This window comes from Globicephala melas, chromosome 8, assembly GCF_963455315.2.
Source record: "Globicephala melas chromosome 8, mGloMel1.2, whole genome shotgun sequence".
NCBI classification, from domain to species: Eukaryota; Metazoa; Chordata; class Mammalia; order Artiodactyla; family Delphinidae; genus Globicephala; species Globicephala melas.
The window spans coordinates 64994295-65020116 of record NC_083321.1 but is presented as its reverse complement, the minus strand read 5'-3'; the positions used below and the strand labels follow the sequence as shown (position 1 = coordinate 65020116).

At 39.4% G+C, this 25822-nt stretch overlaps 1 protein-coding gene across 6 annotated transcripts in view; it reads left to right on the top strand.

Annotated features, from left to right (window-relative positions):
- The first annotated feature begins 796 nt into the window (after positions 1–796).
- The window catches only part of GRM5 (glutamate metabotropic receptor 5), a 549516-nt gene continuing 524490 nt past the window's right edge, over positions 797–25822 (top strand). For 2 of the 6 annotated variants that reach the window (XM_060303884.1, XM_060303880.1), the window contains exons 1-3: positions 2993–3174; positions 4532–4647; positions 17603–18466. In XM_060303884.1, coding sequence (XP_060159867.1) covers positions 17806–18466 — 661 coding nt within the window. In that variant the 5' untranslated portion in view covers positions 2993–3174; positions 4532–4647; positions 17603–17805. Of the gene's footprint in view, positions 1002–2992; positions 3175–3343; positions 3465–4531; positions 4648–17602; positions 18467–25822 lie in introns of those variants that run through there. The other 4 variants (XM_060303882.1, XM_060303881.1, XM_030835853.2 and 1 more) reach the window with 4 other exon arrangements.

Genomic DNA, 25822 nt, shown 5'->3' with positions numbered 1-25822 from the left:
TGAATACATTATAACCAACCTCCTAACTTCAATGTCCTCCTCTTTTAACCTTTCACCCAACTGCTGCAAGCACGTGGCTAGGGAAATATAATGAGAAAGAATAATAATTATATTGTGCAATGTCTTTTTCTTTAAATTAAGTCATGCGATTAATTTATACCAATCTCTTTTCAGAGGCAGAAAGGAAGTCTGATTTTGGAATTTAAAGATAACCTCAGCATTTTTTACAATCTTGGTCAGTTACGGGGGTAGTGGGGGAAGAGATGCAAAGTCATTTAAGGAAGGAAAAAGATATTTAATTGCTATGGAGGAAGAAATTTTAATAGACGTAGAAAGACTCGTTTGTAAGAAATGGAGACAAATGCAAAATGGCTTAATTAATAAGTAATGCCATTAAAGAGACCGTTCTTCCTAACCACTCACACCTCTGAATAATCCTGGGGTTCCCTGATTTCCTGGTTCTCTCTACCCTCCAGCAGTGACGCCCCTTCTCCCAATCACTGTCAGGGGTTTAAGTGCCACCGTCAGAGAGAAGCTTATTATCTACCTGCTCCCCCAGCTTCTCTATGAGTGACACGCTACCCACGCCTCTCCGCACAGCTCTTCTCCTTCCGCGGCTCCCGGAGGGAAGCCGAGGAGCTGCAGAGGGAGCCCGAGGCTACCCTCGCTCGAACCCCACGACTACGAGCCTTCAAGACCCTCGTCACCCAGTGTGTGCGCGCTTGCTCGCTCTCCCGCCCCCGCCGCGCGCTGCAGGAGTAGGAGCCGGCCCGGCGCAGCGCTTCCAGCTGCGTCTACCTAAGCGCAGCACGCGCTCCCCGCGCTGGCGCGAGAGCGCGAGCGCCAACGCCGCGGGCCGCGGACGGAGCCGCTCCGCCTGCTGCCGCCGCTGCCTCCATCGTCGCCACTAGCGCCCCAGCTGCAGCCCAGGCCGCTCCGCGAGCGCGGGGAGCCCGAGAGGAGCGGCTGGCTCGGGGCGCCAGGCTCCGGGCGCGCACCTGGTAAGCACCGCGCGTTTTTCTTTCTTTCGGCTCTTGGGTCGCCGCGGCAGTAGGAGCCCTCCGGAGCCCCTCCCCCAGCGCAGGGATGGAAAGCAGTCAGGCAAGGGGCGGGAGCTTGGGCGAAGGGACCCCGGGGGTGGGGGGCAGGTGGTGGGCAGGTGGAGAAGTGGTGGAGCCACGGACGCTACGAGGTCCTGCAAGTTTAGGAAAGTCACCCCACAAGGACGTGTGCTGTGTGAATCAGACATGAATCTCTAGTCGGGAGCCCAGGCTACCGCGGCGTCGCTCCAATGAGAGGTTTATGAATATCATTTTGCTTGTATTTGCATAAGTGAGGAATTTAAGTGGGCTCGTTTCCATAGAAAATGAACTAAAAAAAAAAAAATCAGAGGAGAAAAAATAGAGCTCTGAGCCAAAGGGAGCGTTTGGACACCTCTCTTCCTCTCTCTCTCTTTTCTTGCATACTGATACATGTGCACAAAGGGGTGCATTTACCAAAGGAGGAGGGCTTCTCTATTTATGAAGCCATTAGGTGTTGGTGGGAGGCTAATAAGAGCATTTGCTGGTGCTTCACCCTGAAAAGAGACAGCAAAAGAGGAACCTGGTTGGGTGTAAATGCCAGTGTTCCATTTCTAAAATGACACTTCCATGACTACACTACCGAGGAGAGGTTTTTGAGAACAGGGGCCATTTTAAGGGGCTACACCTGCAACTCTGCACCTTTAAGCTCAAGTTTATGTACTCCAATTGGGGCTAGGAAGATGGCCTTACCCTAGGTTCCTTTATGGGACTTTGGCAAAGGATGGGGTCAGAGAGGGGGATATGGAGGGAGAGGGAAGAGAAGAGAGCTAAATATGACTGAATGGGCTGTGTAAGGTGGTAGAAAGAGCAGGAGCCTGGAAGTCAGGTTTGGCATAATGTGTTCGTTTAGTATCACTCTGGGTAGTCTCTGGGCTGTCTCTAGGAAAGTGTGTGACCTTGAACAAGTCCCTTAACCTCTGTGTACTGTGTTTCTCCATCTGCAAAATGTAGAGGCTCTTCTGTGTTTTGGGTCACTAAGGTCCCATGCAGTAGCAGTGTCTATGATTTTATGGGTTTGAGGATCTGCCTACAAGGAAGGAAGAGGGCCCAGAAAATCTGGATAAAGGAAGCTTCAAGGTATTTTCCCTCAAAATATCAAAGGCATTTGCAAGCTCTTGGCTTTGCTGTTGGTGTAATGTGTGCTAAGAGGTCTGTAGAAATGGGTGAGAAGGACAGTCAGATACCTAGCTTGTAGCCTGGAGTCCTGGAGTCCTGAGTGCTGTCTGGAGAGGTTTGGATGCACAGAGTCTAAAGTCACATGTTTTTTTAAAGGTAGCAATTAAAGAAGGGGATTTGGTGTCAAGCTGTGATGTTCTTTGAATGAGGGTTTGGTAAAGAATCTGGAATTGATTCTAGCACAAGGAAAATGAATGGCATCGTACTTTAAAGGTTGGGCACTCAGGATAGCAGGACAGCTAAGAGTGATATTTGAGAATACTGTAATCTGGACAGAAGGGTTAGGAGAGAGAAGGAAACATATTCTTCCTGAGACAAGGGTTCCTAGACTCCTAGGAGGCTACTGGCATCTGCCCAGTGTCCTTGACACCTCTGCCACTTGTCTGAAGGAGGCACAGGTACACATTCCCCCTCAATACAAGCTCATTCTTAGAATTTACGGATCTGAATCCCAGCCATTGAGATGAGAAAGTTCACATGGGAAAACTCAAGTCCGAGGGGATGTCCCCCAACCCTCCCACCATGTGAGCATCTGGCTGTGAAGCTGGCTTTACCCATCCAGATTCGACCCGAAGTCTGTGTTCCTAAAGGAGCTCACTGTGCCACTTGGTGGCACCAAAAAGTTGCGCTGAGAACTCTGTTCTCTATAAATACAAACTACCACCCCTCCCTCCTCCGCGCTCTCCCCTTCCCCCCCTTCTCCCCTTTCTCAGTAGCAGGGAGAATTGCTGCACACGCCGCCCTCAGCTCTGCTGTTCTGCGCGCACGGAGCGCAGGCGATGAGCTTAAGATCATCTCGCGCGGGGGGGAGCCCGGGACTGGAGAGGCCGGCTCTGCCCCGCTGATCCGCGCGGCCCAACTTTATGGGGGGCTAGCTAGACCGCGCCTCACTGCCTGCTGCGCCGCCAACAGGGGGGTAAGCTTGCTAAGTGCCTGTTTACCCAAGTGTGCTCGGGCCCGGGAAGAATGTATGAGCTATACGCTTGCTGGGAGCTTACAGTTTGGTTTGGGGGAGGGGGACGAGGGTGGAGCAGCGGGGGTGGCCAGAACCTCAAGGATGAAGTCCGCTCCATTCGCGGATAGCTTCAGTTAAACCTGCTGGGGAGAAAGGGCGAGAGCAATGGGGTAAATGAGGGAATGGCCGCAAGGGTTGAGAAGGGGATTCTGCATGCCTTCGGATGCGAGTTCCCGCTCCCTGAGGGCCAGGTGCGTGCTTTTAGAATTCAGACTGGGCTCCTCCATACCACCCGAGGGCTCAGAATTCAGAGAAGCGAAGGTGCAGAGGAAGAGGAAGGAGAATCGCTTTCCAGTAGACCGGTTAGCTGCGGTGACCAGGCGCCTGCTGCGGGAAGAGGGGGGACAGCGGGTGGTGCTGAAAGCACAGCGCTTTCACTCGGGCTAGCGTGCTTCTCTCTGAGCCCCAGTCTGCGCCCTCCCGCTCTTTCGTCTCCCGTGGATGTAGCTTTCCCTTCGGACACAATGCCTGCTAGTTACCCCGGAGTGGCAGCATGAGCGGCATGCCAAGGAGAGAGCCCTGGCTACAGCGACTTGGGGAAAGAAGCCGGGGCAGGCCCACTAGCTAGCCGGGTGACCAGAGTCTACCCTGCACTTGGACTTCGAAGAGGGAAGTGAGGAATCAGCCTGGGGGGCTCTGGAACTGGTGCTGGATTTCCAACTGCCCGCATTTCCCTCCGGAGCGGGCGCTGTGGGGAAGGGAAATTGAGGAGAGGTTAACAAGTGCCTGTGCTTATTCAGGCACTATCTTGATGCGCCTCAGCTGAATCGAAAGCTTGAGTGGCCAAGCAGGTAGATTCTCCCACACTTTACTTTCCGCTAAGAAACTGACACAGGTCAGTGGGAAGTCAGTGGCTTCCTTCCACTTTCTTCATTCTCTACATATTGTTTCATTGTTCTACGTCCCTTGAGACTGATCTAGGGCTCATCTGTATCCTTCATGCTAACTGTTGGCCTTTTGAGGCAGCCAGGGAAGCACTGCTTTGTGCTATGTGCAGCCCCCCACCCTAGCTGCCGTGGGGCGAAGCTTAGGTTTTCTGTAGAATCCTCTTAGTTATACAACATTCTAGACATCCTTTTGAGTTTTGGAGTGTTCAGGTGTGCTACGTCTTGTTAGGTGTGCTTTGTGATCCTTATTCCTCTCATGGAGCACAGGACATTTCCTCCTTTAATTTCTCTCTTATATCCATGCAGTTACACATTTAAGAGTCAGTTGTGACTATTTTTGTCCTTTATGGATGTCAATTTCTGTTTCAAAGGATCTTTGGTTGGGACTTGAAAATACTGCTTTGTGAACTCATCAGGTTAATGCACAACCCAGCCTCCAGCCTTCTGCACTGGAAACCTTTTCAGCACTCCGGACAGATCCTACAAGGTTTGGGTTTTTTTGTTTGTTTTTGAAGAATGTGAATAGAATATAGTACTTTCTACATAATTGCTTTGCTGCTTCTTTAAGAGAAAAGCTTTCCCTGGTCATTTAGAATCTGCTTGACAAAATATATAATTTAGGTATTTTCACTGCACGCCCTAGATCTTTGCTATCCCATGGTAATATTTTTGCTGTAGGCTACATTCAAAAACAAGACAAACTCTTGTTTGTTTGTTTTTTTGTCCTTGAACTTTTTATTCAACATTGTACTGGAAGTCTATGATGGACAGATTCTAAGGTAGTTTCCACGGTCACCACCTCCTGATATCCTTGCCCTTGCATTATCCCCTTCCCCTTCAGTGTGCACAGGACCTGTGATTCGCTTTTATGTTTATTATTTTTTTGCATTTTATTTTATTTTTTAATACAGCAGCTTCTTATTAGTTACCTATTTTATACACATTAGTGTATATATGTCAATCCCAATCTCCCAATTCATCCAAGAAACCAAACTCTTTAATGTTCATTTATTAAAGGGCGTATTGAGATTATTTGGAGGAGAGGAGTGGTATTTGAATATTCAAGTACTTGCCCAGTTCTTCACTTTACTTTCATAGGTAGACATAAGCCTCTGCCATCACATCATGGTACACATTATGGATATGATGACAAATGCCAAAGTGAAAGCTGAAAAATTCACTCGTAGGTAGTATGCCCAACCAGTACAAAGTATACAGACTTTGAGAATATTTAAGCAGCTACATAATATCTTCAGGTTATACTCTGCTTGTTGACATTGTTTTGTTCCCTATTCAATAATTTATCTCATTAAACATGTTTACTTTCATGACTAAAAGATTTTACTAATTCTAAGGTTTTTTTACATTTCTTCAAAACATGTTGAAGATTTTATGGGAGTCGTATTACATTGTCTCTTATGGAATTGTCAGAGCATTTTATATAGAAAAACTAAATTAAGTGCCAATGAAACCTAGGTGAAATTACAGGTAGAAAAAATATAAGATAAAGTTAATCATGAAAAATATTGCACTTATTTGTATACCAATTTCTGCCAGGATTTCTGTCCTCATGAGATGAAGAGACACATCCAACTACTCCTCCTTATACTTTTTGCTGTTATTTTGGTAGATGGAGTTTAAACTAACTTCATAAAATAGTGAAGACTACCTCCTTTTGATATATGTTGGTATATGCTAAAGCTGATCAGTTTGGCATTTGGATAAACTGAAGGTGTATTACTACAAAGCAGGACCATTCTACAATTGAGAAATATGTGTTATTTTTAATATTCACAGAAATGTTAATCCTAGACCCGAGGCATCATTTAGTCATCACTTTCATTGTGTGGAGTTTGGAGAATATAAGAATATAGGAGCCTCAAAAGAAATATTTTTTAGTTTATGATGTGCTTGTATAACCCAGGAAAATTTAAATTTTGAGTTTGCATTTCAACTATCTGTAACTGAGAAAATATTTTCTTGATATTCCTTTCTCTCAGTTGGTTGAAACGTAGTTCTAAAAAACATTATGCCATAAGCTTGCTCCCATTTTCTTTAAATTCTCAAACAAGAGAAAAAATATCGAGATTTTATCAGTTCTAATCTCATTTGAATTGTATGTACCTTTAGTCGTGTATGTACCTTTGCTTGGGAAGCAAGGAAAGGTCTCGGTGCAAGGCTCATCTCTGCTCTAATAACTATCATTTATTGAGCACATCAGGCACCGTGCCAAGCATTATATATCTTATTTAATACTCATAACAATCATACAGGGTAGTGATTTTTCTGTTGTTAAAATTGAGGGTTGTTTCTTTCCACTGTCATGTAACAGGGAAATGGAAAAATAAAATTATATGTATATATAATTTTATAACACACACGTGTGTGTGTGTGTGTGTGTACACACACACACATATGTCTGATTTGTTTGGAACTCAGACTTATCCTTTTTCCATTATATTAGATAACTTTTCCATTTTATTAGATAAACACCATGGAATTGTTTCATTGTGGTTTCCAGTGACTTGTGATGTGGTTGGGAGTACAGACCCTTGCACAAGATTGCCTGAGTTTGAATCCCAGCTTTGTGGCTCATTAGCTATGTAACCTTGGGCAAGTTACTTAACATTGCTCTGCCTCTCTTCCTCATTTTTAAAATGGAGAACAGGTTGTAACACTATTAGCCTCATTGAGTGATTATGGTGAATTAGTTACACAAATATAAGTCAAGTGCCAGACCCAGAGTGAAAAGTACAGAACCGGTCGTTATGACTATTAATCCCATCTAGGCCTTTGAATATCAGATGTTTCCTAGGTTTCCTATGTTATTGAGTTTAATCTTCTCAACAACCATATGGTTGATACATAATTGCTGTTTCAAATAGCTTCTTTTCTCTTAGTCAAACTATTCAGGAAATTTAAAGGAAAAAGTTAGATGCAAGAAAATGTATTTTATGTTGATGTGATTCTGTTGGTCTCATAAAGGCCTAAGAATAATTCCCTAATGATTATTTTTTACAACTCTAGGTATAGGCCACTGACTTTAAACTTCTGAGCATGAATGTTCTGAGGAAAATTAGAAGTTCATAGTCATAATGGCACTAATGGGCCCTGTAATAATAATGTAGCCTGTTGCATCATAATATTTTGCAGAAGAATAATTTTAAAATATTAAAAATCAATTTGTTTTCATACAAAGTATTACACAATACAGGTAATGTAGTAGAATCCTTTAAAGACCCAGAAGAAAGGTAAATAATATTATATTACTTTTTTAAAAATAAGATTTTGAAAAACCAACGTGAAAATTACTATATAAAGTTATTATTCTTTATCTTTAAAAAATTATAATGAACTTTGTATTTCACATAGCCTTTGAAACGGTGACAGGTACCATAGGATACTCTTCTCACATTTAGTTTTTGTAATTTGTGAATGTTCAGAACTATGCTTAGTTAATGTAAGGCAATGTCTTCTTTGACTCTGACAGTTTAATCTGTATTTCTCAAGTTGAAATTCCAAGCTCCAAAACAAGATGATGGAGCCGGAAACAAGTGGCAATGTAAAGAAGGAGTAAGGCAAATCTACTTGCCTACTACTCTCCAAACTACTCTCCTTAGAATTATTAGGACATTTCAGAAAAATGCTTTGTGGGACGGACACATCCAGATGACTCTTAGTCATCTTCTTTTTTGATGATTACATAGACCTTGACAAGGATGAGTTTTCAGTAAATCAGCAGTTTTCAATTGGGAATGACTTTGACCTGCAAGGAACATTTGACAGTGTCTGGGGACATTTTTATTCATCACAACTAGAGGAGGTGTGTGCTGTTGGCATCTGCAGATCAGGGATACTGCTAAACATCCTGCAATGCACAAGATGGCAGCCCCCCCAAACCAAAAATTTGTTTAGTCCAAAATATCAACAGGTCTAAGCTTGAGAAGCCCTGATCTAAATGATTCCATGAGACAGAGTTACCTATATTTATTTAGTTGGTTTGTACAGCTTCTGAATGAAGCTGATCGACATTACATAAGAATTTAGTGGAAAGCAGTCTCCAGAATGTTTTGCAGCCAGTGCATAAGGTTTAACTAACCCACCCATTTGGTCGGATGGGAAACAGTATCATCTGATTATGTTGAATGTGAGCTTTGGAGCCGGAGAGAAATTGGATTCATGTCCTGACTCTGCCATTTATTATATGTATGAGACTTCTGGCAAGATTCTTCACCTCTAAACCTCAATTTCGAGAGATATTTAATGTAGGTAGTAATCATACCTACCCCTCAGGGTTGTTGTGAAACTTACATTAAATTATGCTTATATATTATTTAGCACAAAGTAGGCACTCAATAAATATCAGCTATTAATAAGTAACTAGAGATTGAGTTAAAAATGCAAAACCACATTTTCAAGCACCTGATGATAGGCAATATAATATGCACCATAATGCCTTACAGTCTTGGGAGGTATGCCATAAATAAAAAGAAAGCAGCTGAAGGCTGCAAAATGGGAAGAAATTTAGAATCCCTGCATGATAATTAAATTGAGACTAGTTAACGGTGGATTACATCATTTTTATTGCTTTGCTGTAGAAGGCTGTTTTAGGTCTTCATGGACTACTAAACCAATCGTGTAATGATTTACAATGATTTAGTGAGCTTTATTCTACTGCCAGCACCTTTTAATTAACGCACAAAATTACAGATTTCACTTTTGTACAATGTTATTTTATGGCCCCTTTTTGCTTTAAGGAGGTTTCAGTTAAAATATGGCATATTTTTTGTCCTGGGCTAAATGGAGGGGGTGCTGGACTTTCTTGTTTACAGGGTCACAGATGTGTGCTTGAGATAGATACAACAGTGGAGCTCGGACTATAACGCTCTCGGTATCATTATACCTCAGAGTGTCTCTTATCTTTCGGATGCACTGGTTTTCAGGGAAATGTATCAAAGCCATCCATGGTATATGCAACATTGACACCCCTATATGTGATGAGGCTGTTGCTCAGGCAGAAGGAATCATTTTAGTGTTGATGTCCTGAGCTGTATGATTTGCTTGTGTGGGGATTAAGTTATATAAGAGAAATTTGTGCCAGAAAGATGGTCAGTGTTTGAGAAGATTGTTGAAAATAAAAGACAATGCAAGCTGTGAATCTGATTACTATGTAAGTTGTCATTTATGGTAAATTCTACCCACCAATACTTCTTCTTATTATTCATTTAGGATCCAGTATGGGACTGTATGATTACCTGAGGCCCAGAACTTTCATGCATATTAAATATATATTATTTTTTTATAATGGGGTAGTGATTAATTTTATTATGCTATGAACCCAAAGTATATGATATAGAACATTGAATAAAGTAGCCTAGTGCTTCTGAAAATAGGACCCTAAATCAAAATACCATATAAGTTATACTATTTATATAAACTCCTGTCATTTACTACTTTTGATTGAATTAAAGTACTCCATATTTTTAGATCATAGATCTATAACATTTTGAAAGCTTTTAAAAATTATTGTATTAATTTCTTCCCATTATCTATGCAAGAATATACATGTATAGAATATATATATTCACCTATATATGATGAATTAAAAAACATAGCTACCAACCTCTAACACCTACCACATCAGAGTTATAACCTAAAGCAAATAATTATCTTGGAGACTCTATTTTCTGATATATGAAGTGGGGATAATCAGACTTTCTTAGTGGTAATTTTGTTTTAGTTTGAAATAGGAGTAAATGGGAAAAGGCTCCGTACACTGAAAATAAAATAATATGGTTTTACTATTCCCCCTCCTTTTTTTTTTTCTACCAGACTTTTGTTAAATGAATGAATGAACCTCCTGGTGAGATATCTAAGGAGAAATGGCCTCACTCATGAACTTGTATACAAGCAACAGAAAGCAGGTTCTTATGGAAAGAACACTGTGTGGTACCCAGAATTGACAAGCTTAAGGAGAAGGGACTGAGAGTGAAGTTAATGCCACCTTTTACAATCTAAATTAATAGATTGTAAAATGTGGGAAGATTCATGCCAGCAATATCATGCATTTGTCCTATAGAAATAGTTTTAAAACTAATTAAAGTGCAACGTTGTTGATGATAGTAGTAAAATCTACAAACAATCTAAATATCCAAAAATAGGGAGTAATTAAATAAATTTTTGTGCACTCATATAATTGAATACTATGCAACTGTTAAAAAGAAATAGAAGCTCTAAGTGTGAATCTTGGCTCTGCTACTCACTTGCTTTAGAATCTTAGCCAAACTGTTCTCTCTCTGAGTCCCAGATACTTCAAGTATAAAATATACATAACATGATCTATCTTACAGTTTTTTTAAATGATAGTTAAATGACGTTTCGTGTGAAACGCTAAGCACAGTGCCTAGAACATAGTAAGCTCTCTGTGAATTTTAATTATTCTTATTGTTATCCCCATCATCAAAATGAACTAATCTCAAAAGGTATTTATAATACATTATGTAGAGAATAAAAGTATATTGCAATATAGATTTCATACTAATATTCCATTTAAATAAAAAATCTATGTATTAAAGGTTATATGCTTAGAAAATTGTAGAAGAACAGACACCAAGTTGCAGGGTGTGATTAAATCTGGGTTTTGAGACGATATTTTCTCGGTTCTGGTCCTAGGCCTGCTAAAAATCATTTATTCTCCGTGGGTCTCAGTTAAACTGAATCATCTATAGGACTCTTTCTAGTTCTATGATGCTATTTTCCTTAATATATCAAAAAGCCATGGGGAACACCAAAGGTTTCTCCCTCCTACTTTGTTAGTCCGTACTTCTCTTTTTGATGTCCCCTCTTGCCTGGACCCATTTGAGTTTCAATATCCATTCTCCAGTTTTCCACAGTGAGGCAGGGGGCACTATCTTTACACCTCAATCAAGTAACTGACCAGAAAGCGAAGTGCAGGCAACTCCCTTTACTTATTTGTTCATTCAGCAGGATTTATTGAATATCTGTTAATACTAGGTGTTGCGTATGGCACAGATTTAATATTTAAAGAGTTTGAAGTCTGTTGGAAGACAAAACATGTATAAATAGCTATAATATTAGCTTAATAAATAACATTAAAAAGTATGGACAAAAATGCCACTTGCATTTAGAATACAGCACATACTGCAAGGTGAGGGACCTGGGAAGCTTTTATAAAGGGCCTATTGAAAAATATTACTTCATTCAATCCCCATTAAAACTCTTTGAGGTAGGTACTATTCTCATTCCAGTTAGGCTCAGAGAAGCTAGGTGATCAAGGGCACACAGCCAACAGATGGCAGTGCCAGGATTCAAACCCGAGTCTACTTGACTCCAAGCCCATGCTCTTAAAAACTCTGCCTTAAGGCCATGAAACAAGAGCATATCAGGGCTAAGAAGCAGCGTGAACAGAACCACTGGGGCAAAGGGGTTCAAGATATATTCAGAATACCTAAAGGAGACCCAAATTTAACTTGACTAGCAGACTTCCAAGGAGGGGCAGATTGAGAGGAGATGACCATAAGAGAGACTGGGGCAGAAATTTAGAAAGTAGATCCCTCAATCCCACATTTAAAAAAACATCACAAGTAACAAATAGCTTTGCTAGTAGAAATTCGGAAACTTAGAAAGCACAGATAAAAGCAAAGAAGAAATTAAAAATTATGCATATTCCCATCACCCAGAGGACATCTCATTAAAGTCACTGTGTATGTTTCCCGACCGTGCATACACACACACTCATAATATTTCTTGTGAAAACACAGCCATATCTGTTTTTATTTTTGCTTTAATAGAACTTGAATACTTCACATTTCATCCCCCTCCCCACCACACATACACTTTACAAGATAAGGTTTCTGTTCAAAAATTTTTTCAGTCTCCTTTGCTGGTTTTTCCTTGTCTCTGGGTCTTTGTGAGTTTAAACATTGAAATTCCCCGGGCCTCAGTCTCAGAACTAGTTTTTCTCTTTCCAATTCGTAGGTGATTTCATCCAGTTTTATGTTTTACAAAAAAGAACATCTACATACTGATGCCTCCTCCATTTATATCTCCTTGCAGACCTCTCTCCAGAATTTCAACCTCTTATATCAGATGCTTATTAAATATCTCTTCTTGAATTTCTAACAAGAATTAAAAATTGGTGTATCAAAACTGAATTGCGGTTATCTCCACCCAGATCTGCTCCTCCACAGTTTTCTCCGCCTCAGTCAACATGGTACCATCTTTTATTTGCTCAGACTGAAAACCTTAGTGTCCTCATTGATCCTTCTCTTTCCTTCACAGTCCAAGTCAGATCTGACAGCAAACCCTTTCACTCTATCTTCAGGATATATTCAGAATCCTACTAGTTCTCACTACCTATACTACCATCTTCCTGATCCAGGCCTCTGTCATCTCTCTCACCTGAATTATTGCAGTAGTTTCCTAATTGCTTTCTTGGTTCTGCCTCTGTGCCCTTATTCTTGTTGAAAAGTTGGTCATTGTGTGTCCCTCCCCTATTGAAAACTCTTCCAGAAAATCACTCTCACACAATGTTAAAGCCAAAGTCTTTCAAAGTCCAAAAAGGCTTTGATCATCATACTAGCTCTCAAACCTCCCTTCTTCCTCTCTCCCCACTTTTACTTCACTGCAGTCACCCTGGCCTCCTTGCTGTTTCTCAACACACTAAGCATAAACCTGCCTCAGGGACTTAGCATTTACTTTTTTTTTTAACCTGGAGTGTTCATTCCCTTGTTATTTGCATGACTCATTCTCTTACTTCTTTTAGTTATTTACCGAATTTTACTTTTACAGTTTAAACTTCTTTGGCTACATTATTAAAATTTTTTTCCATATCCCTGATACTTTCTATCTTCCTTCCCTGGCTTATTGTTTCTCTTTAACACTTATTACTGTATAGCATACAATATTTTATTTCCTTATCTTATTTATAGTCTGACAAACCACCTTGGATTACAGGCTCCATGAGGGCATGAATTTGTGTCTGCCTTGCCCATAATTGAATCCTCAGGGACTAGAAGAGTGCTTAGTACAGCACAGTTACTTAATAAAGACTTACTGAACAAATGAGCGATGCTGATAGAGCTAGGGTATACTCTGTTGGTCTATTTAGAATTTATGCTGTATTGATTTCTTGTATTTTGGGAGCACGTGGGATGACTTGTTGTTTAACCTTATAATAATCTGAGTTGTAGCACAATTCTGTCAAATTTCTAAGTCATAATTTCAGAATATACTTTCCAGGTATCTGAGCTTCATAGCTAGTATCAATAAAATATAGTCACTGTGTGTATTCAAGGCAGATTATGAAACAATCATTGATTTATAATCTGGCAGGTCATAATCTAGTAGGGGATGCCAGGGCAATAAAAATATATTTGTGCCAGATAGTCATACACATTTGTACCTTCTAGGTATGAATCATCTCTTCTCCTGAAATGTTCATCACTCTCTATTTTTTAAGCAAACTCCTGTTAGATTCTAGCTCCTGTGGAAGTTCAAACTGTGTTTGCGTGGCCCCTCTCAGTTTTCATGGACTTTGGAAATACCTCTCTTGGCAGAAGGGGTGGTAAGGTGACAAAAGATGATAATAAGAGTATGTTATGGAGTCACTAGGCATAGACATGAATTCTAGCTCCATCATTCCATGATTGGCTTGTTTTTAAGTTATTAAAACCCATTACATCATTAGGAAAATAGAATAAAATAATACCTACATCTCAGGGTTGTTATAAGGATTATTGACACACACATACCACACATACAGACATACCCACATACAGACGCAGATACACAATGCACATAGAATATAATATCTTCTGGGGGAACGAGAAGCATGAAAGCCTTGCATATGTCTGCAACTATAAAGTGCCCAGGACATTCTCTTTTGGCATCTCTGATATCACATGTTCTTGCTTTCTCTCCTTACTTTCTGAGCTGCCTCTGTTTCCTTAGCTGGCTTTCCCACAGCCTTACCTCTCTGTGGGGCTTACTTTTCAGCCCCACCTTTTCTTTATTTATACTTGCTCTCTAGGTAATTTTATTCATTTCAAAGGGTTTATATATTGATGACCCCCGGTTTACATCTTTAAGCCAAAAAACTCCTCTCGGTCCACGCTTACATATCTTCCTTCCTCTTTGACAGCTATACCTGGATGCTTCCAAACCATCTCAAATTTAACATGTTCAAAAGAAAATCATTGTTTTCCCTTGAGCCCATCTGTTTCTGTTCCAGTCAGTTCCATCCCTTTTAATGATACCAGAATATACTAGTTTGTTAGACTCAAAACCTAGGAGTAGACACTGATTCCTCTCTACCTTACCCACATCCAGTCCGTCAGCAAGTCCAGTTGATTCTACTTGCAAAAGATATCTGACTGTGTCCACTTGTCTCCATATCCACTGTCACCAATCATAGCCAAGCCACTATCATCTCTTACCTAGAGTATTATAAGAGTCTCAGATTTCTCAAGTCCACTATCCGGAACAATGAGGAGCTGGGAGAATCTTTTCTACGATTGGATTGTGCCAGTCATTTGTTTACACTTCCTCAGTGGCTATCTGTTGCACTTAAGTTCCAAATTCCTTAAGAGCCTACAAGATCCTACATGGTCTGGCCGTTCCGTATCTTTCCAACCTCATTTTGTACCATAATTGCGCTCGTTATTTATGTTCTAGCCACACTTTTCACATGACTGACTTCATTCTTCATTTTATTGTCCTTTGCACTCATCAGGTTCCAGTTCAAGTCACCTTTTAGAGCGGGGATCCCCAACCCCTGGGCCTTGGACTGGTACCAGACCGTCCTGTTAGGAACCAGGCCTCACGGCAAGAGGTGAGCGGCGAGCAAGTGCAACTTCATTGCCGCTCCCCATTGCTCTCCGTTGTTTGCGTTACCGCCTGAATCATCATCCCCCCCATCCCCCCCCCACTTCCGTGGAAAAATTGTCTTCCGGGAAACCGGTCTCTGGTACCAAAAAGGCTGGGGACCGCTGTTTTAGAGTACTGATTTGTAAGCCCCATGAGTATAGGGAGCATGTACACCCTGTTTTCTCTTGAATGTTTGATTCCCAGGAGAGAGTCATAGCATAGGCAGGCCATAAATATATGATTAATGAGTTAGTGAATAAACGCCTGGTGTATGATGGGCGCTCAATGAAAGATAATGATGGTGATTATCGATGCACATCACTGTACTTCTTTGTTATATTAGTCTTTGCCACTCTGTAGTTAATAGGTATTTGTTGAATGAGTTAAGTAATTAATTTAGCCTATCATAGGAAGTTACATATATATATATATGTGTGTGTGTGTGTATCAATATATATTCTCAGTACATGGGGCTTGCTGGAAATAACTCTAACATAAAATGCATGAGATCGATATTTTAGGTTCATCAGTTTGATGGGCCACTTCTAGTCTCTCATGTCGCTTTGATGCTCTTACATAATAAAAATGAGTCCTGTTTTGTTACTGGATTTGCTTACTAACATTCTGGATTTAATGAGAAATTGTGATTCCTTTTACTTCAGATTTTTTTTTGTCTGAAGTAGAATTCACATGACCATGATAATAAGCATTGGTCCCCAAGTCTTTGGTCTAAGTAAAGTGAAGGGAAAGCTTGAGAATATTCAGATAATTTCCCAACGAGAAAATTAATATGTCTTTGTTTCCTTCCCCCTTGTCTACAATGCCAACTTCCATACCAAAGCTGATTTTTCCCCTAAATATTGCTAAAAATCTAGTTACTCTGGAGCGTGTAGCTATTTGATGAGGGTGTGTGTGTGTGTGTGTGTGTGTGTGTGTGTGTGTGTGTGTGTGTTTTAGTGTTTGGCACTGTACAGAGGGAGCATTTCTCTGTTGCCATTGGAAACAGTGGAAGGAAATGGTGAAAATGAGGGTGAGAGTGATTAGAAATGTGATTCAGGTTATATTCATTATGTGTCCTGACTAGAATTTTTGCAGATCTGATGAGTCTTGAAAACCATTGGTATTCTTGAGGAAACATCATAATTGCATAAACTCCTGAAGCAACATCACCTGTCTTTGAAAGGTGATGCTTAGGGAGTCACTTTAAAACAACTTGAGATCTTTGGCTGGCAGAGCTAATAACTTACAAAATAAGTCTCTTAAACAATCCTTTAAATAACCCAGATCACTAATTTGTCAGTTCTCTTTTACAAATCATGCTAGAATTTGCTGTAGGCAACCTGGGACAAAATTTTCTTCTTCCCCAGGAGTTTAAACTAAAATAGATGACTATATTCATAGCTATACTAAGTTTCTACTTGGAAGTATAGTTCCAAATATGCATCCCTCCAGCCCTTTGAATCTTCATGATGTGGAAATTTTTCCTGGATCAGGGTAAAGGACTGATTACTGTCAGTTTTATTACAAGACTCTGTAATTACTTTGAAGACTCTGGAGAACTGAGTGTGTTGCCAGAGAATTTTCTGTCCTCACCACCTAGCCACAGAAGGCCCTTGGAAATTTAATAACAGAAAAAAATCATGTCTTGAATATATATATCCGTTTTCAATATACAAAACATTTGCACAGTTGGTATCTTATATTGATTCCCATAAGGGCAGCCTAGCACATATGATCCCCATTTTTCAGATGACAAAATTCTGGTGCTGAGAGGTTAAATAATTTAGTAGTAGTTCTTTGTAGCAGAACTGGAATTTGAACCTGAATATTCTTTTCTGCAAAAATTGGTACCAGTGCACTATGCCTTTGTATGCCTTTGGGGGCATTTTACTTTGTAATCTTCCAACCCTCTTCTATCCTATAGTTCATTTAACGTGAAAATACTGATCTGACCTCATTTGTCTTTGGTCTATATTGTATGGAAACTAAGCTCAATACTTGTTGGGAATGTTATTCAACTTGCTTTACATTGCATTTGAAGATGGGGTTTGTAGGCTTTTTTTTAAAGTAACTTTATTTTTTCATTGCGTAATCAGTACATGCTTAATGCTGAAAATTTGGAAGGACACAAAGAGCATTTCTAAAACAAACACACAAAAATACCGTCGTTATTATTGGGATCACCAATGTCTAATATTTGGGTTTTTTTGAAGATTTCTGTTCATGGCATACTTCTTTTAGGTGCTTACCCTCACCTTTGTGTCAGAGTATAGTTGGACCTCCCACACATGAGATTTGGTTTTGTGTACTCCAGATGAGCAAATGAAAAAAATATTAACCTAAGCCAGGTAGGATCAAGAAGCTGTATCAGCTGCTTTTATCCAATCACAGAATCACAAAGGAGACAGGCAAAGAGTCAGAAAGATTTTTGGATTCTTTTTCTCAAGTTGCCTACATCAGAAAGACCTCTCTTTCTCTATTAGCATAGACTGTTCGAGCTTCCCAATCCGGTTGCACTTACATTGCTAAATCCCCATTCTATTTTTTTTCCCCAGGTTTTGAAGATCGTGATCACATATGGATGCATCTAACTAAATGGTCCCTGGGGACATGGTGGTCCTTTAGAGAGCACATCTAAATCACTGGCTGATTTTTTGGTTTGCGGCTCACCATAGGACATCACCGGATTCTCTCTCTCAGAACTCGCCTAAATTTTCCCCACCATGCTGTCTTTATTAGCTTGAACTCCTTTCCTAAAATGGTCCTTCTGTTGATCCTGTCAGTCCTGCTTTTGAAAGAAGATGTCCGTGGGAGCGCACAGTCCAGTGAGAGGAGGGTGGTGGCTCACATGCCTGGTGACATCATTATCGGGGCTCTCTTTTCTGTCCACCACCAGCCCACTGTGGACAAAGTTCATGAGCGGAAGTGTGGGGCAGTTCGTGAACAGTATGGCATTCAGAGGGTGGAGGCCATGCTGCACACCCTGGAAAGGATCAACTCAGACCCCACGCTCTTGCCCAACATCACCCTGGGCTGCGAGATCAGGGACTCCTGCTGGCATTCGGCCGTGGCCCTAGAGCAGAGCATTGAGTTTATAAGGGACTCCCTCATTTCTTCCGAAGAAGAAGAAGGCTTGGTGCGCTGTGTGGATGGCTCTTCCTCTTCCTTCCGCTCCAAGAAGCCCATAGTCGGGGTCATCGGGCCTGGCTCCAGTTCTGTGGCCATTCAGGTCCAGAACTTGCTCCAGCTTTTCAACATACCTCAAATTGCTTACTCGGCAACAAGCATGGATCTGAGCGACAAAACTCTGTTCAAGTACTTCATGAGGGTCGTGCCTTCAGATGCCCAGCAGGCACGGGCCATGGTGGACATAGTGAAGAGGTACAACTGGACCTATGTATCAGCGGTGCACACAGAAGGTAAGTTTTCTTTACACCGAGTATGTCTTGTGCACCTGATAGCTTCCCAGTTAAACTTGCAAGTTTTGGAGGGCTAAAATTGTCCTAATTATTTGAGATCTTTTGAGTGGCTCAGTTATACCACTTATATAAGAAGGGACGGGATGACAGATGTCTAGAGCAAAATAGATATAAGCTAACATGAGTGATTATGCGACCATCAGTTGGCAAAATGGATACTTTTTTTTGGTTTACGTGTTACATTATTTGTACATCTTCTATAAAAATGATAGGGATTTTTAAGATTTCTAGATCTCCTTTGAACTCCTTACGTTTTAACACTGTAAGTTTGCTCTGAGTACCTGCGAGTTTCTGATAGTTAAAGGGAGGTACACATACATACACATAAGGCCTGCAGGCAGCCAGTTCTGGCCCAGGTATGTTGTAATAGAAAATTACCAAACGGTTTAGTCTTACAACTATTTTTCAATAGAGTGTATCGTTAAATCTGAAATGGAGATGTGTATGAATTAGTTCTATCCTTGTATAGGACATTCTCAGGAAGTATAAGTTTTAATAATTCAGCATTAGTTTGCTTTGAAATTTATTGCTTCTTTATGTGGAAATCATAGTGAGGAAGGAAAATATGACTGAGGTTCTATACCAGATAATAATAGTATCAGCCCTGATTATTGTTGATGGTGCTTTTCAAATGCGTTTTATACATTATTTGTTAGTTCTCAACCAACGCTGTTTGGGATAGGTTTGATTTCACCTACAGAGGTTAAGATACCCACATTGTGAGGCTTACTCATTATGTAGCACTCTTTCTAGGACAGCATACTGCCTATGCTAAACACTACAGTATAACGAAGAAAGTACACAAGACTTTGTATAGCTCATTAGATCATTGTTAGGATTAGTTGAGATTTTTACTTTATTTTTTTAATTAATGAATTTTTTTCTGTTTTTAAAAATTTTTTATTTCTTAAAATAAAATCAAATAATAATATATTCAGATCATTTAATCTCTTGTGTAAGTATATTTCATCCAATATAGCCAATATGGACACATTGTTACATTATACAAAGTCATTTCTGTTGGATCAATAGACCGGAGAATAACATTGAAAGTTAATTATAGCTATCAACTACTGAGGCACTATGAAAAGGTTTTTTTCATATATATATTCTATAAAGATATTTATTGATAGTACTCAAACAAACAAACCTATGAGATAGATTACGTTTTGATCCCCACTTTACAAATGAGGGAACTGAAGCATAGAAAATGTAAGCCACATGCCTAATGTCAAGAATTAAGTGAAAGAGCTGAGATTTGAATGTTCGTGAGGTTCAAATCTCAGTTGAGATTTTAAAATTCTGTAATAACACTGTCACTGTGTTCCAAACAATCTAATCTTGTAAAAGTGGGATTGAGTTATTGGGAAATTAATGAAATGACCAGAGTAAGACTACTTCAGAGATTGGGAGCCTGTCACCAATTAGATATAGCAAACTTTTCATTATCAAGTGACATAACATGGATTTCACTGTATGGCCACTCTTAACAATATTCAGAGCTGCACAAACATAAAATGGCCTTCTATACTGGATTGATACTTCTATGCCTCTGGAAATTTTCATACATAAGTTTATGGTTTACGTACAAAGATGTTGATATATAGAGATTTTGATCAATGGATAGGTCATTGGACTAGGAGACCTTTGATTTTTTTTCCTAATGCTGAGAGTTTTCTTATAAAACCACTATTTCATTTGATTCTCACAACAAGCAGTGATCTAGATAGTCCAGATATTTTATTCCATTTTTAAAATACGAATGTTTTAAGAGTCTATATACTTCATCCAATAACTACCTGATAGCAACTTCAGAGGCAGAAGGAGGGCTCACAGCTACTAACTGCTAATTCAGTGCCCTATTCTAATTCAGCAGAATCCAATAGAATCACACCCAGAGGATATATATTTATGCAGCACATATTTATTAAGTCAAAATATACAAAAGGCTCTAATAGTCCTGTGAAGGACAGCCCTATGTTTTGTACATTACCACCCTCAATGGGCAAGCAGTCTGGCAAAGGAGATGGAGCACGCACTAATACTTCCATAACCATAATTCAAGATGACACGGAGTTACAAATGTTTCTCAAGTAAATTGAAGGAGAAAAAAATCACATCCTGCTCTATGGTGATGGAGGCCATGCTGGAAGTCTTAGAGAAGGAAATGAATTTGACAGTGGAATTTTAATAGGAAGAATACTGACAACTGGTGAAAATTAAGAAGGCATGGGTTTCCAGTAAAGGGCATGAGGAAATATGAGAAGGTGAGAAAGTAAAAAAACATGTTTGCAAGAGACCAAGGATGAAGCTATGTTTGGTTTACCTCAGATCAATCATAAATTTCATTAGGAACTTCCATCTAGCTTCAGAAGAGTAGGCCTTGATCAGTCTGTAGGAGATGCTAATCCAAGATTGTGTTTAAAGAGAAACTCATCATCATGACCTTTGACTCTTACTAATTTAATGTTTTTTCCAACCTAATTATATCCCTTTACTGAGTGATACAATAAAATAAATTATAATGCATCCGTAAAGTATATTATTAGGTAGCTATTAAAATTTATGAGACACTCTGTAGGTAATGAGATCATAATGATCTCCAAGATCATTTTAAGTGAAAAAAGCAAAGCACAGTTCTATGTAAATGGTATGTTATTTGTATAAAATGGAGTTTGTAAAAATCATTTGATTGAATATTCATAGAATTGTTCTCAGAGAAGAGCAAAACTGATAACAGTTGCTCCTTCTGGGTAGGAATTCTAAGGAGTTAAGGAATAGGGTGGAATGGAAGAGACTTTCTTTTATATAATTTCTACATGCAAACATTTGAAGTTGTGTATTACAAGCATAGACTACCTATTGCAACATAATAATTAAGAGAAAATATTCTATTTGTGGGCAAGAAAAGTCAGTAAAAACTTATTGCCAAATTCAGGCAAATTTAATTATTTTTTCAAAAATAGGCCAATAGAAATTTTGTTGACAAATTTGGGCAAAATATTTGGAAGGTACCACCAGAATTTAGGAGAGAACAAACTTTGAATACAAACATTGAAGACTGGAAGAAATGCTTTTTGGTTTATTGTTTTATGTGGTTTAATCAAAGGGTATTTATATTGCTTGGATCCTCAGCGAGTAAGTGGCTAGTGAGGTTACATGGTATTTTGTCTTAAAATTTATCGGCATAGGAGCAGTGGAGTAGGAAGTTTTACAAGGTAAAATTTACCTCCAGGATCAGAAAAGTGCTTGAGTAACAAGGTACAGCTCTGCTGGGTACTGTGGAAGTCCCCAAGGTGATGCCTGGGTTTCTGTTGTCTGGCCCTTCAGGAAGCCCCTGCGGGACTTCCCATGAAATGACAATACCAGTTCTCACCTGAGCCTCTTTCTATGGCTGGATTGGGACAGTTCTCTTTAGCCCTAGATCATCCTACCTGAGTATCTCAAACTTACGCCCATGTCTGTATAATTACCTTTTTTCACTCAGTTGATATTCTTCTTTCTTGAAGAGTATGGAAATTTCCAAATGCTTTCACACAGGCATTGAGGTCTATAAAAAGACATTGTCTTATTTTCAAAAAAGCTTTTTGTTCCCCCACGTTGCCCATTTACATTATACCTAAACGTGCAGTACTTTGTCTCTCAGTCCTCTTGGCAGCTAACACAAGATGTTCCTTTGAGAACGTGTGTGGCATCGCAGAATTTCAGAGGAGAGCACAAGCACAAGAAGCCTTGGGTTTCAGCTTCAAGGTTAATCTCCTCCACTTGCATTTCCTTGGTTTATGTTTTTCCGTAGGCTACAGGACTATATATTTATGGTGGCTTGTTATATTAGGCACACATATTGTCCAGGCCTTCAAGGCAAGGAGATTAAATGTATGAAAACAAAAAAAGAAAAAAATACAAACCACTCTAGCTCTGCAGCTGTGAAAGGAGCGTGCAGTAACTGAGAAGAAAAAACTGTATTCTTTGTAAAGGAGACAGTCCAGTTGCCACTGTCTCTGCTCTAAGAAAATTTAAGGGGTCCTTTGCCTCCATACATTGGGAAAACTTGGTACATGTGCCCATGACAGTACAGAGTCTATGGTGCTTGCCTGTTTAGGGGTGTGGCAGATCCATTGCTTTGGCTCTGATGATTTTCATTGATGACCCCTTTGCTTTGTAACTTAATAGTTCCCTTCCACTCTCATGCGGCACTAGCCATGTGACTGCTTTGGTCAATAGAACTTGGTGGAAATGAAGACTTTTTTCCTAGTCTATCTGTCTTAGAACCCTGTCATCACCTTGTGAAGGATGAGTGCTGCCAGGTTTTCCAGATGAGGCCGTCTTAGGCCACTTGACCTCAACTATGTGAGAGCACCCAGTGAAGAGCCACACGGTTGCCTTCCTGACCCACAGTCAATTTCAATCATACAATATATCCTAACTGAAACTATAAACATTACCTACCTAACCACAAATTCATGTGCAATAATAAATACCTTCAAGGTAGAGTCCAGGATAAGCGTTTTCATCCCAATGACTAAACTTGAACTGCCCCTCCCAAATAGGATACTACGACAATGTTTAAACTTCAAAATCAAAACAAGATAAATGTATTAACGTGCATTAATATTATTGAGATTTCAATGGAATAATTGCTGTGGGCAAGAAAGGACATTTAAAATGCTTTACCCATACTTCTGGTTCAAAGCTAGAGGTTTGATAACTTCCTGAAAGTTTGGATGCTTTAAGTAGTCAGACACTTGCATATATTCCATTATTACATGCTTCCTCTTGATACAGCTCAGTTTCATTGAGGAAAGGAATTACCAGTTGGCACAAACCATACATACTGTGCTTTATGGATGACGTACAGGATTTTCACACTTCACAGTTTTTGCTGGCTTTAGTTGAAACTCCACTGTACCTGCCCAGGGCCTGTCAGAGTGCCCAGCACATAGTAGGGGCTCAAAGACTATTTGGTGAATGAGTGTATTTGTGTTAAAGTAGTATCCAGCTCACACTTAATGAATATATAGCTTGTGTATCTGTAGCAGGCACTTGTAATTTTTCACAGTTTTGCCTCTTTATAAAAATGAGATGCCAAAATGCCTCCCTTGATTAATTGTAAAATGCTTTTCACACCCAACTCCCTTTTGTGTTTGCACTGGTTCTTGAATTTGTTACTTCCACCTAATGATAAAGGAATGCTAATTTTTTCTAGCCAAAAAAACATCTCAGTGATGCTCTGGGGGAAAAATGTACCAGTAAGTGGTACTAGTAATGTGACATCATTAAAATATCGTCTAACTTTCAGGTTATGATACGGTTTTTCCATCAATTATTTAAAAAGTTGATAACAAGTTTTGGATGAAAGACCTTGAATGTGATTCATAGTCTATGTGTTTAGTTTACCTTCTAAAAAGTGGGAACGCACTTTTTCTATCACACCTTTTCTACTAACTGTGATTATATCAAGATAACAATTTAGTTTGGAAAGATGAGAAATGTCAGTATGGGCACTACTGAGTACTTTTTAAGGGGATTTCATTTTGTTTCTTCAGGGGTTGAATAGTGTTGAGAGTTGAGATGACTTTTCAGATGGTCATGATGATAATTCAGACACAAAAACTACTGTTAGCTCTATAGAATGTTAACACTGTGTTAACAGTGTGAAGTGTCTTAGGTAAGCATTTAATAACTCCTTTATCTTACATTTGAGGAAACAGTATGGACAAGTAATTTGGCCTTACTTGTACATGATTGTTAACAAAGTTGGGTCTCACAACTCAAGATTCCTGTCCAAAATTTTGTTTCCACATTCAGTGAAAGAATTGCCTCTCTTAGGAGGTAGTGAGTTAAATTCTTGGTAACTCCTGTGCACAAGCCTGGTATACATAACCACGTGGAGGGGATCTGGAAAAATGAATTTAAACCTCAGCTGGGAGATGAGGGAGTTGGATTATTTGTCCTTTTGGTAACTCCCTTTCCTGACAACCAAATGTTGTTTAATTGAGATTCTATTATTCTGTGTGTTAAAACATGGTCGTTTATACTATATGTCATTAATTTTCTACTTGATTCATTTATCCCATAACACAGTCTGATAAAGTTACCATTTTTTAAGTTAGAGAACAGGTATGGAAAGAGAAAGTGATTTTTTTCGCATAATACTGTAGCTACTTAGCGACAGAGCAAAAATTGAACCCAAGGCCAACTCTTTTTAATTAAAAGTCCAAACTCCCTTCCTGTGTACTGGGGTAGTTGTGGCTTCAAGGAGAAGTAGAATGCACATCTATTGATTCTCTTCCCTCCATAGGAAATAAGAAGACACTATTCGTTTCCCTTCTGAGAATATCTTTTGAGCATATTTCATGTGTCTTTTTATCTGGCTTTGAAAGCAACACCATTCCTTGTTCCCATGGAAAGATTTAATTACAGTAAAAAGAAAATAAATTAAGGAGGAGGCATGTGGCAACAAGTAAACCTCATAGAAGACCTTTTTGTGAGCCTGTTGATGAGTACAGACTGTAGGTTGTTTCTATTCTCATCTCCATTGCAGACGCCACAATCCGTCCTTCAGATGCCAATTATGGGAGGAAGCCGTATGGTACCAAGTTTTTAAGAGCAGGAAGACATATTGTTAAATGCTGTAGCCTTATGTATAAAAAACTTCTTTGGAATTCGTCAGAACTAGGAGTTATAAAATCTCATCTTGGCACATTTGCAAATACTCCAGAAAGACTTCTTAATTTAACCAAATGTTGAATTGAGGATACTTTTTGGCAAGAGATATGATAGTCAGATATGTTTATCTCAGAGGACTTTAAACCCAGAGATCGTGCCCCAGGTATGCATTTTATGCATCATTTTTCACACATACACAAAGGATCTTTTAAAATGAGAGAATATCTAGTCAGTGTTGCTTCAAAAATTACATCACAACCCATGAATTAATTGTGAAACCAATTTAGTGGCCTGAGACCAGCAGTTAGTATACAGTAGAATAAAATAGGATAGAGGAGAATATAAATATCAGTATATTACATGATAGTATGAGTAGATATTGCTCTGTAAATTTTTATTTTAGTTGCATATAGCCATATGTGTACTACAGTTACCATTTACAGTGTTTTTCTTACTATGTCTTACAGCTAAAAAATAAGCTTAAAAGCAACTTACTCTACTTTTCTCTTTAACATTGTCAATTTTTTTATTTTTTAGAGAAATGCAAGTCACATACAAAGGTTTATGCTTCTGTGACAATGTCATTTGGTTTGTCTCTCCTAGATGGGTGGATCTTAAGCCTTGTTA